The sequence below is a fragment of the Mauremys mutica genome, chromosome 1 (genome assembly GCF_020497125.1).
Source record: "Mauremys mutica isolate MM-2020 ecotype Southern chromosome 1, ASM2049712v1, whole genome shotgun sequence".
NCBI classification, from domain to species: Eukaryota; Metazoa; Chordata; order Testudines; family Geoemydidae; genus Mauremys; species Mauremys mutica.
The window spans coordinates 101,278,225-101,295,025 of NC_059072.1; the positions used below are offsets into that span (position 1 = coordinate 101,278,225).

The following is a 16,801-nucleotide window of genomic DNA, read 5'->3' on the forward strand; positions in this document are numbered from 1 at the left end:
AGAAAGCTCTCCCAGCGCTGTCCGTACTCCACCTCCCTGTGGAGGAGCGCTGGGGCTTTGACCACACTGGCGCTTTGCAGCGCCGCAATTTGCAGCGCTGGAGAGGGTGTGTTTTCACACCCTGCTGCAGCACTGCAAATTTGTAAGTGTAGCCAAGCCCTTAGAGGATAACCAGATCAGTTTTAACTTCAGGTTACTAAAAAGGGAGACTGAATTTTTGTCTCAATAGTATTAATGTGTTCATTATTAGGGCATCAGTATAAGAATAGCTGTTCAGAAATCATGCAGCCTTATTAATCTGTGCAATTATACAACTTTTTCATTAGATACTTTGGGCTAAATCCTGCTCCCCTTACTCATTTGTGTATAGGGTGACCATTACAGGTTTTGTCTTATACAGACAACTATCCCCCTCCCCTGAAAAAAAACAACTGTTCCAATTTTTCACACTTGCTATCTGGTCACCGTACTTGTGTAGCCCCACTGCCTACAATGTGAGTTTTCTCTGAGTAAGGGGATACTGAGAATGATATTGCCAGGGTTCTTTTAGAATACCTTTCAGTTCTATTTACTGTACTGACTGTTTTTTTATATATTTTGATATGCACATGCAAATATTGTCATAACAGCTCCGCTATAAATGATCAAAGAAATACTGACAAAACATTCTTTGCACAGCCCTAATTTATAAATGTGATTATCTTTAATTTTAGAGAGAACTATTTTATCTAACATAAGTTGCATATGTGAGAAGTTCCAGAAGGTAATACAAAATTTTAAGAAGTGCACATCTGTCTAGTTTTGACAACAATGAATCTTAAGTAGATTTGCGTGTTATTTATGTGTATCAAAGTGACACTCCTATTGTAGATCAAGAGTCATAGTGAACTGCACTTGTTTCCTATCTTACCCCTTGTGGTGTTGTAAATCTAACTTCTGCCCATCCTATTGTTAAAAGAAAAGCAGCCATATTGTGCTGATTGCTATTAGATTAAAGCAGAAAGGGAGAGAAACAAACGTGGAAGCCCATCTTACCAGCAGGGATGCCACTACCTTTTATTTTGCCTTTTGGAGGTCACAAAGTCAGTGCAGGCATCTGACCTCTGATAACCTCTTCAGTGCCACAGCGTGCAGTTTCTTTCCGAAGAACTTAATTAAATACAACTGAATTTCCCTGCTAACGTTTGTTGCTGAAAAGGTTTTTCTTTGATTGCTTGGTGTTTGCTGGTGAGGGGAAAACAAAGATGCTCCTTTTGTTCCCAGAAGAAAAGTTAGCATATGTTAGTTCAGTATTTGTGATTTCCTTTAGATGTACTGGTTCCTCCCTAACATTCCACAGGGTTCTCTCATAATGTAGAAGTATCAAAACTATGGACTAGAACTACACTCAAACAATTTAAGACAGATTTTTATAAATCTCAAGTTAGGCTAATCATACTTTTTTTTGGAGGTAATTTGATATAGTCTAAATGGAACTGTAGTACATGATTTTGGTTATGCATAGGATTTGTGACTAGCAGTAACTTTGATGTTAACCATCCAATACAAAACTTTATTTATTGTACAAGAATAATTGAAAATAGACATGATTTATTTAGTTTTCCTATGCTATGCTAATTTATTTTGTAGACAAGAGAAAATATTAAATTCCTTGTTATGGTACACTGTATTTATTTGGATTGTTGATTAATTTTAAATACCTGGATATAGATTATCTCTTTCAGGCCTCGAGTTTGCTTATGCTTGACTTTTTCTAAATCTAAATATTTAGAAACGGAATCACTGGCACAATATTAGACTCCTGACATAGGCTGTTATTGATTCTCAGAAACAAAACATTTTTGATTCAGACTGAAGAATGAGATTAGTTTCGAAGGAGCTAAATTCTGCCCATCTTGTTTATTGGATGTTTTTGAAATAGTAAACCTTATTGAAAGGTCTCCTGATTTGAAGTGTGTGTGTGTTTAAGGCAGAGAAAATTTAAACCACCTACATACTGCACTTTGGTATATCCCTATGTCCAAGGCACCAGGGGTAGGGTTCTTTCCCACCCCTGCAATGCCTGGGTAAGGATTTGAACCAGCCAGATCACTATCATTGGCACAAGGTAGATGGGTCAGAGGTCTTACATAGGGAGTGAACTTGTGATTGAGGGGCAACCAGCATCTGTTTCTGGATGCTGCTGTGGGTGAAGAGGCTCTAAGGTTGCAGGAATGGACCTTGCTGGCAAGCGTTACTCTGTCATACTTGTAAGCTCTACAATACCAGTGGTAGCAGAAAGACTGGCTCAGCTGGCAGTCCTTCCCCACCTAGGGCAGAGGAAGAACCATGTTACCCAGCCCATAGGCACTGGAACTAATGGTCAAAGTGGATTAAAATAGGAGGGAGGTCACTGAATTCAGTCTCTATATATGGTTAAGTGCGGTGATGCCATGTGGTGAAATGACACTGCATCATCATGTGTGATGGGGCATGGCATGGGGACTAAGGAATAAATAGATTCCTTTCAGATATGTGTCCCCAAGCCGGTTTGTTGCCACTCAAGCAAAAGTTTCATCTTCTTTGCTATTAATTATTCACTCACCTCTGATCATTAACATAAATATAGATCCTTTCCTGATCCTGCAAACAAATACACTGGGGCAGACACCTGAATCTATGCAGAGTTCCAGTGCAGTTAATAGCTCTCTGTCCAGAGGTGAGATTTCATATATTACTGCATCTGTTGGCAGGATTGGGGCCACAGTGAGCAGAAATAAAGTGATCAAAAACCTATTGGAGAGATCATGTTCCCAACTCATTAGAGGGAATGCACCCTGGTAATGGTAAAACAAGCTTCAACATTCACTCATCTCTTGCATCCAGTTTGCAAGGTGGTTTCATTTATTAGTGTACATTCAAGTATGTGAGCACTTGTTGGTCTTTCTTAAAGAAACAAAAACATTAACCCTGTAGTACACCACCTGTTTGCACTTTATTGTTAACTGTGAGGGGGTTTTTATTAGCTAAGTTGTTTTGCTTTTTGTTAACTTTGTTCTTTATTAACATGCAGGCTGCAGTCCTATTTCTTTCTGCTAGAAATGGACTCTGTTTGCCATTAATATCATACTTAGGCTGTCTCTTTCTTATAAGGTATTTTAAAAGACATAAAGCTTTTCTGTTCCTTTATATCTATGTACATGTAGTTTGTGGCTCTACCTTTCCAAATGTACTTGATTTCGCTTTCAGTATATAATTACTGCCAAACAAGTTAATTGTCCCAAACTCCCTTGTTTCATTTGCATTCATTTATCAACCTTCATTATACAGCCACTGTTCCACATAAACACAAATGATTGTTAATGAATTCCTAATGTCATATTCATTAGAGAATCAGGTTAATGGCTACCAATGAATATCTGAGCTACTTGGTACTTTCAAGTGTGTTTTTTCGTGTTAATTACAATACTCTTTTATTTATAAAGAAATCTTACCTGTCTCTTAGTCTGACTAAAACATTTTGAGATCAAACCTTTGTGAAAACCCTATAACTGCTTCTCTGCTGCACGGCAGGTGCTTTGACTTTAAAAGGAGCATTGGATACATATTAATAAACATTGGATACATATTAATTTGTGGCAGCCAATTTGTTATTAGTTTATGTTTAACATATACGGTGGCTACTCATACTTGGTTTCATACATTTAAAGCTACTTTATTTTGGTACGAGCAACAGAAAGCACTACATGTTGCTTCTGAACAATCATTAGAAATTTGGAGAAGAGAAGATTATTTTCTTTGATAGGCTTCTGCCGATCCTGTTGGTACATATGGGAGTTTCAGATATGTAGGACAACAGTTCCCTTTGTGGAAGTATGGCAACATAAACATTAAAAACTATATATACTGTCACTGTAACTGCTGAGGGACAAGGAGCAGGAGACACTAAAGGTAAATGAAGTGATTAGCTGTACGTTACCTAATATGTACATACCAATAATATTTTCTATTTCTATATATAGTTTATAAATAAATGAGTATATGTGTGCGAATATACACACCATGATGTAGATCTTCAGCTGGTGTAAATTGTCACAGCTCTGTCAACGAAGCTGTGACAATTTACATCAGCTGAGCATCTGCCCCTATGAATTTACAAAGCAACTTTGGGGAAAAAATGTCACTGTTTTAATATCTGCATATCCCCTGATGCTGTGGTGTACATAGCATTGAAAGCTGGCATTTATTGACACTTCCCAGCAGGAAGCCTAGTCTGATGTCATTTGAGACACAAGAAATGCAGTTCTGTTTTGAAAGCATGGGAAAGGCAGGAGGCTTTCAAAATTGTGTTCTGTGGGAAGGACCAGTCTGGGACTAGACGTAAAACTGAGGTCTTGACCATTTTTTATCATGTAAAGACCCCAATATACTTATCACAGTAATAGGTAAAAGAATTTGCCTTGGGATCCTGATCAAATTACATTCTGCCTACCCAAATTCCCTTGCTTCTGCCATAGGATAATGCATCTTAACTTCCTGTCTCTAACACTATAGTGAGGTTATGTTAGTGATATTTTCATGGTTGCTGCATTCCACTGCAAAGGTGGCTGCATTTTCCTGATGGGTGAAGTAATTCTTATGTGTGTAATATTATGTACTGTTTTTCAAATTTTGTATTTTGACTTACAGGAGCTTGGTAGGCATAATTTACATGACTACTTTCCAAGCATGCATCATACATACATGTGCATGTGTAAGCCTTGTATATCAAAGTTGTACACGCTTGGACTGAGGTGGAGGTGGAAATAGGAGGCAGACTTGTTGAAAGTCTCTGGATAAGGATAAAAGGGGTAAAAAAAACTAAGGTGATGTCATGGTAGGGGTCTACTACAGACCACCTAATCAGGAAGAAGAGGTGGATGAGGCTTTTTTTAAACAACTAACAAAATCATCCAAAGCACAGTACGTGGTGGTGATGGGGGACTTCAGCTACCCAGACATCTGTTGGGAAAGTAATACAGCAAGGCACAGATTATCCAACAAGTTCTTGGAATGTATTGGAGACCATTTTTTAGTTCAGAAGGTGGAGAAAACCACTAGGGGAGCAGCTGTTCTAGATTTGATTTTAACAAATAGAGAGTGTAGTAAGTGCAGGCCCTGATAAAGGCCCAGTATGAGGCCTGAGGCCTGAACTGAAGTAATGAACAAGACTTAGCTAAAAAGCAAAGTGAGGCTGTGAGCTGTAGGCCGGCTCAGTTCACAGATGTTGGCAAGAAAAGGGCTGATGCTGCATAAACACATATTCACCTAGCATACCAAAGTATAAACACAGCATTAGAACACACTATACTGAAACATTCCATAGATAATAAAAGGACAGGCCGACCCATCCCAATGACAGGGACAAAAGGGTAAAATGATGGATAGAGTTGTTTTGATCGAACCAACATGTACAAGATAGAAGGCGGCACCTAAATACGTAGAGGGGTTGTACCTTGCTACGTAGAAAGGTGGCCCCTCAATACGTCAGGTGTGATGTGTAACTTGTTTGTATCTGTGTATAAGAATGCATCCCTGGGGCGGTGTCTTTGTCCAGCCTAGGGGGCAGTGGAAAGTCCCGCCACTGACTGAGCTGAGTCCATTGCCAAGAGGCACTTTCTCGTAGTATGCCCTGAATTAGGCTAAGAAACCTACAGGGAACTGCCATTGTGTCCGAGGTCGCAATAAACCTAGTCGACGTGACTTTGCATCTTACTGGACTCTGTGGTTATTGGGGGTTCTCGTCGGGTCTGCTGTGTCAGCTATCTGCGCAGAGCTGAGGCAGCACACAGAGGGAACACACGCACACAGCCGAGTGATATCAACATTGGAGAGAGCAGAGCACCATACCGGTACCATCTCTGACAACAGAGAGGAACTGGTTGAGAATTTGAAAGTGGAAGGCAGCTTGGGTGAAAGTGATCGTGAAATGATAGCATTCCTGATTCTAATGAATGATAGGAGAGGGGGAAATCACAATAAAGATCATGGATTTCAAGAAGTCAGACTTTTTAGCAAACTCAGGGAGTTGGTAGGTAAAATCCCATGCAAAGCATGTGTAAGGGGAAAAACAGTTCGAGTGAGTTGGCAGTTTTTGAAGGAGACATTATTAAGGACACAAGAGCAAACTATCCCACTGCACATAAAAAATAGGAAGTATGGCAAGAAACTGTGCTGGCTTAACCAGGAGATCTTCAATGATCTGAAAAACACACACACACACACACACACACATATAGCTGGGGCAAGGAAGTTTCGCGTCCTAGGCGAAACTTCCACCTTGCCCCCCCCAGCCCTGTGGCAGCTCCCCCCCCGCCCTGAGGCGCCCCCCCCCGCGACAGCTCCCACCCCCGGGGAGCCGTGCAGCACCTCCCCACCCCAGCTCACCTCTGCTCTGCATCCTCCTCGAGCACGCCACCCCCACTCTAATTCTCCTCCCAAGCCTGGGAGGTGGGAGAAGTAGATCAGCGACCGTGCGCTCGGAGAGGAACCGTTGTAAAAAAAAAAAATTGGGGGCACCGCTTTTTGGCGCCCCCTACTCTCGGCGCCCTAGGCAACCACCTAGTTCGCCTTAATGGTAGCACTGGCCCTGCACACACACACTCCTACAAAAAGTGGAAACTTGGTCAAATTGCAAAGGATGAATATAAAGAAATAACACAAGTATGTAGGGACAAAATTAGAAAGATCAAGGCACAAAATGAGATCAAACTAGCTAGAAATATAAAGGGTAACAAGAAAACATTTTACAAATACATTAGAAGCAAGAGGAAGACCAAGGACTGGGTAGGCCCATTACTCAATGGTGGGGGGAAGCAAAAACAGAAAATGTGGAAATGGCAGAGGTGCTTAATGACTTCTTCATTAAGGTTTTCACCAAGAAGGTTGGTAATGATTGGCAGGGCCGGCTCCAGGGTTTTTGCCGCCCCAAGTGGTGGAGGAAAAAAAAAAAGCTGCGATCGTGATCGGCGGCAGCTCCACTGCGCTGCTTTCTTCTTCGGCGGCAATTCAGCGACAGGTCTTTCCCTCCGAGAGGGACCGAGGGACCCACCGCCAAAGAGCTCGATGTGCCACCCCATCCCCTGGGCCGCCCCAAGCACCTGCTTGCTGAGCTGGTGCCTGGAGCCGGCCCTGGTGATTGGATGTCTAACATAGTGAAAGCCAGTGAAAATGAGGTAGGATCTGAGGCTGGGAAAGAAGAAAATTATTGTCACAAGTTAGATGTCTTCAAGTCAGCAAGGCCTGATGAAATACATGTTAAAATACTGAAGGAGCTGACAGGAGATATCTGAGCCATTAGCAATTATCTTTGAAAACTCATGGAAGAGGGGAGAGATTCCAGAGGACTGGAAAAGGGCAAATATAGTGCCAATCTATAAAAAGAGGAATAAGGACAACCCGGGGAATTACAGACCAGTTTAACGTCAGTACCTGGAAAGCTAATGGAGCAAATAATCAAACAATCAATTTGCAAACACCTAGAAGATAATAAGGTGATAAGTAACAGTCAGCATGAATTTGTCAAGAACAAATCATGTCAAACCAACCTGACAGTTTTCTTTGACAGGGTAACAAGCCTTGTGGATGGGGGGAAGCAGTAGACGTGGTTATATCTTGACTTTAGTAAGGCTTTTGATACTGTCTTGCATGACATTTTCATAAACAAACAAGGGAAATACAATCTAGATAGAGCTATTATAAGGGGTGTGTGTGGATAACTGGTTGTAAAACCATTCCCAGAGAGTAATTTCCAGTGGTTCTCAGTCAAGCTGGAAGGGCATATCTAGTGGGGTCTCACAGGGATTGGTCCTGGGTTCTGTTCTGTTCAGTATCTTCATCAAAGATTTAGATAATGGCATAGAGAGTACATTTATAAAGTTTGCGGATGATACCAAGTGAGGAGGGGTTGAAGGATAGGATTAAAATTCAAAATCATCTGGACAAACTGGAGAAATGGTCTGAAGTAAATAGGATGAAATTCAATAAGGACAAATGCAAAGTACTCCACTTAGGAAGGAACAATCAGTTGCACACATACAAAATGGGAAATGGCTGCCTAGGAAGGAGTACTGCGGAAAGGGATCTGGGGTCATAGTGGATCACAGGCTAAATATGAGTCAACAGTGTAACACAGTTGCAAAAAAAAGCAAACATCATTTTGGGATGTATTAGCAGGAGTATTGTAAGCAATACATGAGAAGTAATTCTTCTGCTCTACTCTACGCTGATTAGACCTCAACTGGAATATTGTGTCCAGTTCTGGGTGCCACATTTCCAGAAGGATGTGGACAAAATGGAGAAAGTCGAAAGAAGAGCAACAAAAATGATTAAAGGTCTAGCAGTGCTGTTGCTAGCCTATTGGGGGCCCTAAGCGGGAATATTCCCCCCCCAACACATTCTAATAATGAATAAGAGGCCCCGTTGAGCTGCTTGGGGCCCTAAGCAATTGCTTAGTTTGCTTATCCCTAGTGCCGGCTCTGAGGTCTAGAAAATGAACTCTGAGGAAAGATTGAAAAAATTGGGTCTGTTTAGTTTGGAGAAGAGAAGACTGAGCGGGGACATAACAGTTTTTAAGTACATAAAAGGCTGTTACAAGAAAGAGGGTGAAAAATTGTTCTCCTTAATCTCTGAGACTAGGACAAGAAGTAATGGGCTTAAATTGCAACAAAGGAGATTTAGGCTGGACCTTAGGAAAAACTTCCTAACTGTCAGAGTAAGTTAAGCATGGGGCCAAATTACCTAGGGAGCTAAGTTCGCTCTAAGCTGAGTGGCCCTGCAGCAGGCTATCAAGGGCTGCACAGGCAGGGAGAGGCACCTCTCCCCTGGCCCTGGCCCCAGAGCTGCCCCAGCGGGGAGAGACGCTCTCCCCTGGCTCCGGGCTGCTGCGGTGAGAGAGGGATAGGAGGAGTCCTCTCTCCCTGCCACAGCCATGGGGCAGCCTGCACCCCAAACCCCTCATCCCCAGGCCCACTCCAGAGCCCACACCCCCAGCCAGAGCTCTCACCCCCTCCACCCCAACCCTCTGCCCCAGGCCTGAGCCCCCTCTCACACCCCAAACCCCTCATCCCAGTCCCACTCCAGACCCCTCACCCCCAGGCCCCCCCACACCCAACCCTCTGCCCCAGGCCTGAGCCCCCTCCCACACTCCGAACCCCTCAGCCCCACCCGGTCACACATCATCTCCATATTGGTGCACACAACAAAATTCATTCCGCACATGGATGTAAAAAAATAGAAGGAACGTTGCTAGGGAGGTTGTGGACTCTCCGTCTTTGAAGGATTTAAAGAACAGGTTGGACTAACACCTATCAGGCATGGTCTAGTTATTATGTAGTCCTGCCCTGAGTACAGGGGACTGGACTAGATGACCTCTCAAGATCCCTTCCCATCCTACACTTCTATGATTGTGTGTGTGTGTGTATGTATATAGTGTGTCTATCTATGACACATGCATATATATATATATATGCACAGGAGTTTGGAAAGTGAAATATAAATTATATGTATCCATCCTACATTGATCAGTTAAAGATATCTGGCACTTTTTTTTAGATATAAATCATATTTCATGTCAGATGTTCAAATGGCCTCCCTCACTGACATTCAAAAATCAAGGCTTGAGGTAACATTTTAAAAGCAACTAATTGACTTGGGAAGCTAAAGGTGCGAAAGTCAATAGGACATGGGTTTTTATGTGTTTAAGGCCATGTCTACACATACAAGCTTATAGTGGCACAGCTGTACTGATACAGATGTGCCGCTGTAAGAGCGCTGGTGTAGCTGCGTTATTCTGATGGGAGAAAGCTCTCCCGTCGACATCATAAAACTAGACCAACGAGCAGTGGTAGCCTATGCCATCAAAACGTATGTCACTCAGGGGTGGGGTTTTTTCAGAGTTTTACCGACGTAAGTGCTAGTGGAGACATGGGTCTTATTCACTTCTGAAAATCTGACTTAGGCTTCCGTGTCACTTAAACGCTTTTGAAAATGTTTCCCTTGGTCACACAACATTTGTATTTGTACATGCATATGGTTTTACCTGCAAATTTGGAAGGCTTAGTTATGTGTGCACTTTGAAAACGTAGCTCTTATTATGTGTTCAAATTACTCATTTTTCCTTGATGGAGACTGCCCCCACAGCTTACACAGGTTCTTTAAAAGTAAGCGACCTTGCATAGTATCTTCTGCCTTTTGAAGTACATGTAAGCTTCTTTCAGACAAAATGACCTGGCAATTTGGAAAATTATAGCTAGGCTATAAGTATATTTCATATTTTCTCTTTTGTAAATAACTGGCTTGTCTTAGTTCACTGTGGGCTTCTTCCATGGTCACATCAAAGCCTAGAAATCCTACTGGAGCTTGAGCTGAAACTGCTGTTTTTCCTAGGTTCAGGAAAGAGCACATCCATAAATGGCTATATTGACAATCATGTGTTTCATCAGCACACTTGTGATTAGAGTTGGATGAAATTTTTTGGTCAAATTGTAAATTTGCTGAAAAATGAAGTTTCAGGGCAAACAAAACTATCCCCAAATTTGGGCTGAATTTAGCAAATAGTTTTGGGCTGAATAAAAAAGTGAAAAAAGTTGAAAAAGTCAAAATAGTTCTTTTTGCATTTTTGAAAGGAAATGTTTTGATTTCATTTTGAAACAGTGTTTTGTTTAGAAATTTAGCTAGTTTTTTTTAAAGGGTAACCTCCCCTCCAAATGTAACAAGATGATATTTTTGTTTTGTTTCAGCAAGATAAATAAAATTGCAGTCTCAATTTGAAACAAACTGAGTTTTCCTCCATTTTTCAGCCACTGAACTGCAAAATCAAATAATTCACTCAGCTCTACTTGTAATACCTCGCTGTGTCACCTTATTGGATCTTTGAGTGGCTTCAGATGCACATTGAACAAATGAGTGACAACTGTCTGCCTCAAAAGAAAACGCTGCAGGGGCCAAAGCAGTTCGGTTATTATATGTTGTGCCACAGCATCACGAGTGGCTGAAAAGTCCAACTCTCAAGCAACAGTCCTTACCACAGATAATGCAGGCAAAAAAGCATGGTGCCAGAAAGTGAAGCTGGTGCACTCCTAGTGCTTGAGGCTTGCTGTGCTTTCTCCTTCACTCTCTTTGCTTTCCTCTCTCACAACCACCTCTCTTGCCTCTTTTACTCCCTGGGGCAGCACTGCCTTCCAGTGTAGCATGTTGCTAGCTGCATCTTCCTGATGCAGAGTTTGCGACATGGATGTTGAAAGTTTTCAAGTCCTCAAATCTGAGGCTTCGTTGGCCCTAGGGCCTTGGAGCATCCTCAAGTTCTCCATGCAGGAGATCATCTGAATAATAAAGGTGGTAAACATGGTCCCTGTGGGACTACATACAGAATGGTCCAGGAGGCTACTCAGTAATTATTCATCATTGCTAATTAAAATTTAGAGGTACAGGTTTACCCTAATTACAAATGGTAAACTGTTTGGGAAAGGAATATTGTGAGTTACTGCTTTGACTGCCATTGTTTGCTAGAATGGGTAGACTATTTTAAAAAAATGTTGAAAAATTTAATTTCCTGATTATAATGTTCTTATCAAATAAGTTGTGAGATGAAATAGTACAGACAGAAATATTGTTAGAAGTTATTCAAGTGCAAAATAGCAAAATTCGTTTAATACTTAGTGAAAAATATTCAGCTACCTTTATTCTTTACAGAGGGCATAAGGGTTTCTAGTTAATGCTGGCCAGTACAGTTGGTAGTAATCAAGATCACATGCCCCAGTTCAGCAAAACACTTAGGTATGTGTTTAAGTCCATCCCTATTCAACTAGCCTTTGATCTCCAGCAAAACACTTAAGTCAGTGCTTAATTTTAAGCATGACTTCAATGACACTGCTTCAATGACACTGCTGATGACTTCAATGACACTGCTGATGTGCTTAATATTAATGGTTTGCTGGATTGGAGCCAGAATGGTTAGCACTTTGTAGGATGGAATCTCAAAGCACTTAAGCATGTGCCTGAAGTTAAGCACATACTTAATGCTGTGCTGAATAGGGATTGACTGCTGAACTGGGGCACAAGGCAGATTGTTATAATATCTTTCATGCTGAAAGTTTTATCTGGTTGTAGAAAGCACAGAGGCTGGATCCCAGAGCCAAGAATAGAGAGGGAAATTTCTCCAGTTAGTATTAGAATGCTACTTTAACAAAGCATATGAACAATATTGGGACAAGGACGCAGATACTGAATATTATTTATTTCCTATTGCTTTGGTCATGTTAAGAATGTCACCCAGGACATGCTGGGGAAAATATGTCTGTCTTCACATCCTGCTCAGAGAAGAGAGGCCCTAGGCAAGAGGGTCATGTCTAGCCAAATGGTTTAATTTGTAATAAGATACCAGTTAAGCATTTCCAGAAGCTGTTTGCTAGTGAGTCACAACTACACAGTCCAGAAACTTCCTAAAGAAAATGGGCTGGAGAAAAATGGAGAAGAGAGACCATCCAGCTGCAGTAAAACAACCCCATAAAAGGCAAATAATTAACTCAACAGTTAAATTTTATATTTTTCAGTCTGATCTGCTATTTAGAGCAATGTTGTGAAAGTCACTTTAGACCTACCATGGTATTGACATTTTTAGACATTGATCTTAGAAATGGTGTGTTTTAACCCGAGAAACTAGATTATAGTAAATAGAACTACTTATTTTTATACTTACAGATGGTCCCTAACTACACAACCTTTGTGAGTGGTGCAACTTTGTGGGATAGAGGCATTTACCATCCTGCTGTAAGTACTATCTCGGTACCACTGTATTGCATTAATTGTTGTTTTGTATCCTGTGCATGGCTGCTCCACCCACACCAATTCTCCACTCCTGCAGCGATGCTTTGTCTTCAAGTGCTCTGTATGGAAGGGGCCTTGCACAGGCCCACTGACAATGGCTCAGTATCTGACTCAGAAAATATCCTCTGCTTGAGCTATTTCCTCTCCTTGCATTGAACAAAATGATGTGTGTATTAATTCTGGAATCAGTGAGACACAGTCAAAGATATAGCTCAGAAACCACAGCAATGGACATGTCAAAAATACCTAGGTACATAACTCAACAGCATTAACACCATCCAAGTAAATAAGTGTCAGCAACTGGAAAGACAAGTGTCGGTTACCAGGTGATGGATGTTGTAGACAGACAGAACTCAGCCTAGGTATTGCAGGGATTCATTATAATAATGTGTCTTGTTACTAGACTAGCTGGACCTATCAAACTGCAACAAGAAAATATTTGACAGGAAACATAATCTTAACTTCTCCCCCTTACCCATACTAGCTAACTCAGGGGTCAGCAACCTTTCAGAAGTGCTGTGCCGAGTCTTCATTTATTCACTCTAATTTAAGGTTTTGCGTGCCAGTAATACATTTTAACATTTTTAGAAGGTCTCTTTCTATAAGTCTATAATATATAACTAAACTGTTGTTGTATGTAAAGTAAACAAGGTTTTAAAAATGTTTAAGAAGCTTCATTTAAAATTAAATTAAAATGCAGAGCCCCCCGGACCGGTGGCCAGGACCTGGGCAGTGTGATTGCCACTGAAAATCAGCTCGTGTGCCGCCTTTGGCACATGTGCCATAGGTTGCTTACCCCTGATCTAACTCTTTAACTCCTTATTAGCTGAACAGTATTACTGCAACATCAATACCACACCAGCATACCTGAAACTCATGCTACAACTGTCTTGGATTTTTTTTGTTAGTTTTTGTGCTTGTTTTATTTCTTGCTGTGTTATGGGGCATTTATATTCTGATCAGATTTTGAGCTGCTATTGGTCACATTATTGGATAGCTCTCAAACTTCCAATCCCTTAAATACACCCCCACCCTCCCAAAAAGGATTATAAAACAATACAAATCCACCCACCCCCGAACAAATAAAACCTTGGAGTGCTCGCTCTGTGTAAACTTCCTCAGTGTTATCACCTTTACCATTTAATGCACTATTCAAATGTCTATATACAGAGTATTTTAGGACTGTATAGATATTGTGATATTGATTTTATTATTCATCTGCTTGCTAAGAATCAAAATCAGCAGTATAGGTGTAATTTGCTCTTCAGTAGAGCTACAAAGCACAAACATTACAAGAATAATTTCATCTTTCTCTTTCAAATAAAAATAAATAGCTGAGTTCATCAAGGAAATTGCTGACCTGCTTTTTCTTTCATTTGCTAATGATCCCCCTTTTCAGTGAATTAAGCTTGAGCCAACTGATTTTTCTGAAATGTGTACACGTACATCTAGTAAATTAATGTAAGTATGCCTATGAAGATGGTAGCCATAGGCCAGTGCTTTTCGTTGCCATGGATCCATTGCAGGCCTCTCTGATTGTAGCTTGTTAGGGCTTTGTTTATACAAGTAGGAACTGAGGAAAAATGGTTTTCAGCTATTTTTGTAATTTACATTTTAACAGTTCTAATTGTACTAATTTTCTCCCTATTTAGTGTGTGTGGTAAGGACAGTAACCTTCAGTGATGACCACATGGTTCTTAAAGTTCAAGCCAAAGGGCTATGCTCTGCCCTCATTTATTTTCTGTGCAACCTTGGGCGTAAGGGGTTATAACTGATGATAGAAATTTAGCCCCCAAAGTCTCTTTGTGCGGAATAAATAGACCTGGCAACTTACTTTATCTTAGACTCATTACATCCATCTGGAAGGTCATCTACAAACAGGTTCCTTTAGTGTGAAGATTACAAAACAATCATTTGAATTTTATTTTCTCCCTGACTTGATTACCTATGATGCTTGGTAGATTTTTGCCAGGGAACCGACCCTCCCCCATCCCCCCGATTGTTTCTTTCAAAATACTCTGTTTACGTTTATGTTAAGTGTCTGGCTTATTTTTGAGAAAACTCTGAGGCTTCTGTGATGACCACGGTAAGGTATCAAACCTTTGCAGCACAAGTAGCTGAGCTAGTTCCACTGGCACTACTGTGGGAGGACGTCATAGGGACACAATGACCCTGAAAGTCTAGCATTGTAGGTTACTGGTTTAGATTACTGCTCAGAGAGAAAATGACTCTCTAGAACAGCACCATCTATGTTGCCTGCTTGTAGGGCCTGTCGTGAGGGATATGAAGTGTGTGAAATCCTGCAGGGAACTGAGGAACCAGTATTAGGATACATTGCCTTTTGCTGGTCCTATAGTTACCTGCGCTAAAGGATCTGCAGAAATCTCTCCATGTTTCCTGGCTGTATCTGTATCCTAGCAGGAATTTACATGCTTCATATCTCTCACTTTCTCTTTCTAGATATAGATAGCTACTGTACATCTAGAGAGACATTGGACCTTATTCTGCCACCACTCTGGCAGTATGAAAGGGCCTTAAAGGGATGTAAAGGTGTCAATATAATTTCTGCCTACTTAAAGGTCCCTTTACACTAATAAAGTGGTGTAAAGAAACATTAGGCTAAACGAGAATCTGTCCCTGAGTGTTTCTAAATATGCTAAGTGGATTGTTTTGTTCTTGGGGTTGTTTTCCATTCTGGTGATGAGCACCATTAACTTGAATTTGGCTAGTTATGTTTAAAATTGTTCCAGACTGTCTGTGTCAAAGACAACATTAAGCGCTATAACTGAAATAAATTACTTCTGATCCACTATCACAAATACACATTAATAAAGAAATAGAGCCTAAGTTTGTGGCATCTGATATGTTACATTATTTATCATTTATATTATTATTACTAAGTTATTTGTATGGTGGTAGCACCTTGGAGCCCTAACCATTGACTAAAATTCCATTGTGCAAGGCTCTGTACAAATACAGAACAAAAAGGTGGGCCCTGCCCTAAAGAGTTTACAATCTAAGACAAGAGACAACAGATAGATACAGATGGATGAGGGAGTACAAAGAAACAATGAGACCGTATTGGGCAGCATGATAGGAAGTGGTCTCTGCACACCTGCAGCCAGACCACGTATTCAAGTTCTACATGAACTAGGTAGAAAGTTCCAACTTTTGTTTGTTTCCTCCCTTCTTTTATTTTGTTCAGGTAAATCTTGCTGGTGGCTGTGTGTGATTCATAATATGTCCATTCCAGTAATAATAATTTAGGTCACATCTTAAATGTTTACTTCCCACAGTCACTAGTATGATGTGAATGTATCAGAGTAGCTGCAGAAAGCAGTTCAGGCAGGTACTGTGTGTGTAAGGGGGAGGTGAGTAAAGGGGAAGAGAACTGGGCCACACACACCCCTCCCCTGCTGCAGCCCTGGATGATCCAGGGCCGCCCAGAGGATTCAGGGCACCAGGGATCTTTGGCGGCGGGGGGCCCCCGCTTCGGCCGTAATTCAGCGGCGGGAGGTCCTTCCACTCTGGGACCCGCCGCCGAAGTCCCCTGAAGACCTGTGGCGAGACCCCCCGCTGCTGAATTACCGCCAAAGACCTGGCACTTTGGCAGCGGGTCCCGCCACCGAAGACCCAGAGCAGAAGAAGATCCGGGCCCTGGGCCCCGTGAGAGTTTTCCAGGGCCCCTGGAGCAAGTGAAGGACCCCGCTTCAGGGGCCCTGAAAAACTCTTGTGGGGGCCCCTGCAGGGCCCGGGGCCTGGGGTAAATTGCCCCACTTGCCCCCCGCCCCCACCCGGGCGGCCCTGGGATGATCCAGAACTGTGCAGGGCACACACCCTTTGGGGTCACTCAAACCCATGTGGCCCCCTTCTCCCCTCACCCTCTCCTCCAAAGCAGGAAGTAGGCAGGGCAGATACAGAAAGCAGTTCAAACAGGCACCTGAGGATGCAGATGATG

General features: G+C 41.7%; 1 protein-coding gene across 2 annotated transcripts in view; it reads left to right on the plus strand.

Annotated features, from left to right (window-relative positions):
• Positions 1-16,801, plus strand: part of LOC123368410 — a 239,342-nt gene that overhangs the window by 2,430 nt on the left and 220,111 nt on the right. For both annotated transcript variants that reach the window (XM_045013182.1, XM_045013190.1), the window contains exon 2: positions 12,718-12,786. In XM_045013182.1, the coding sequence (XP_044869117.1) occupies positions 12,718-12,786 (69 nt within the window). The remainder of the gene's footprint in view (positions 1-12,717; positions 12,787-16,801) is intronic.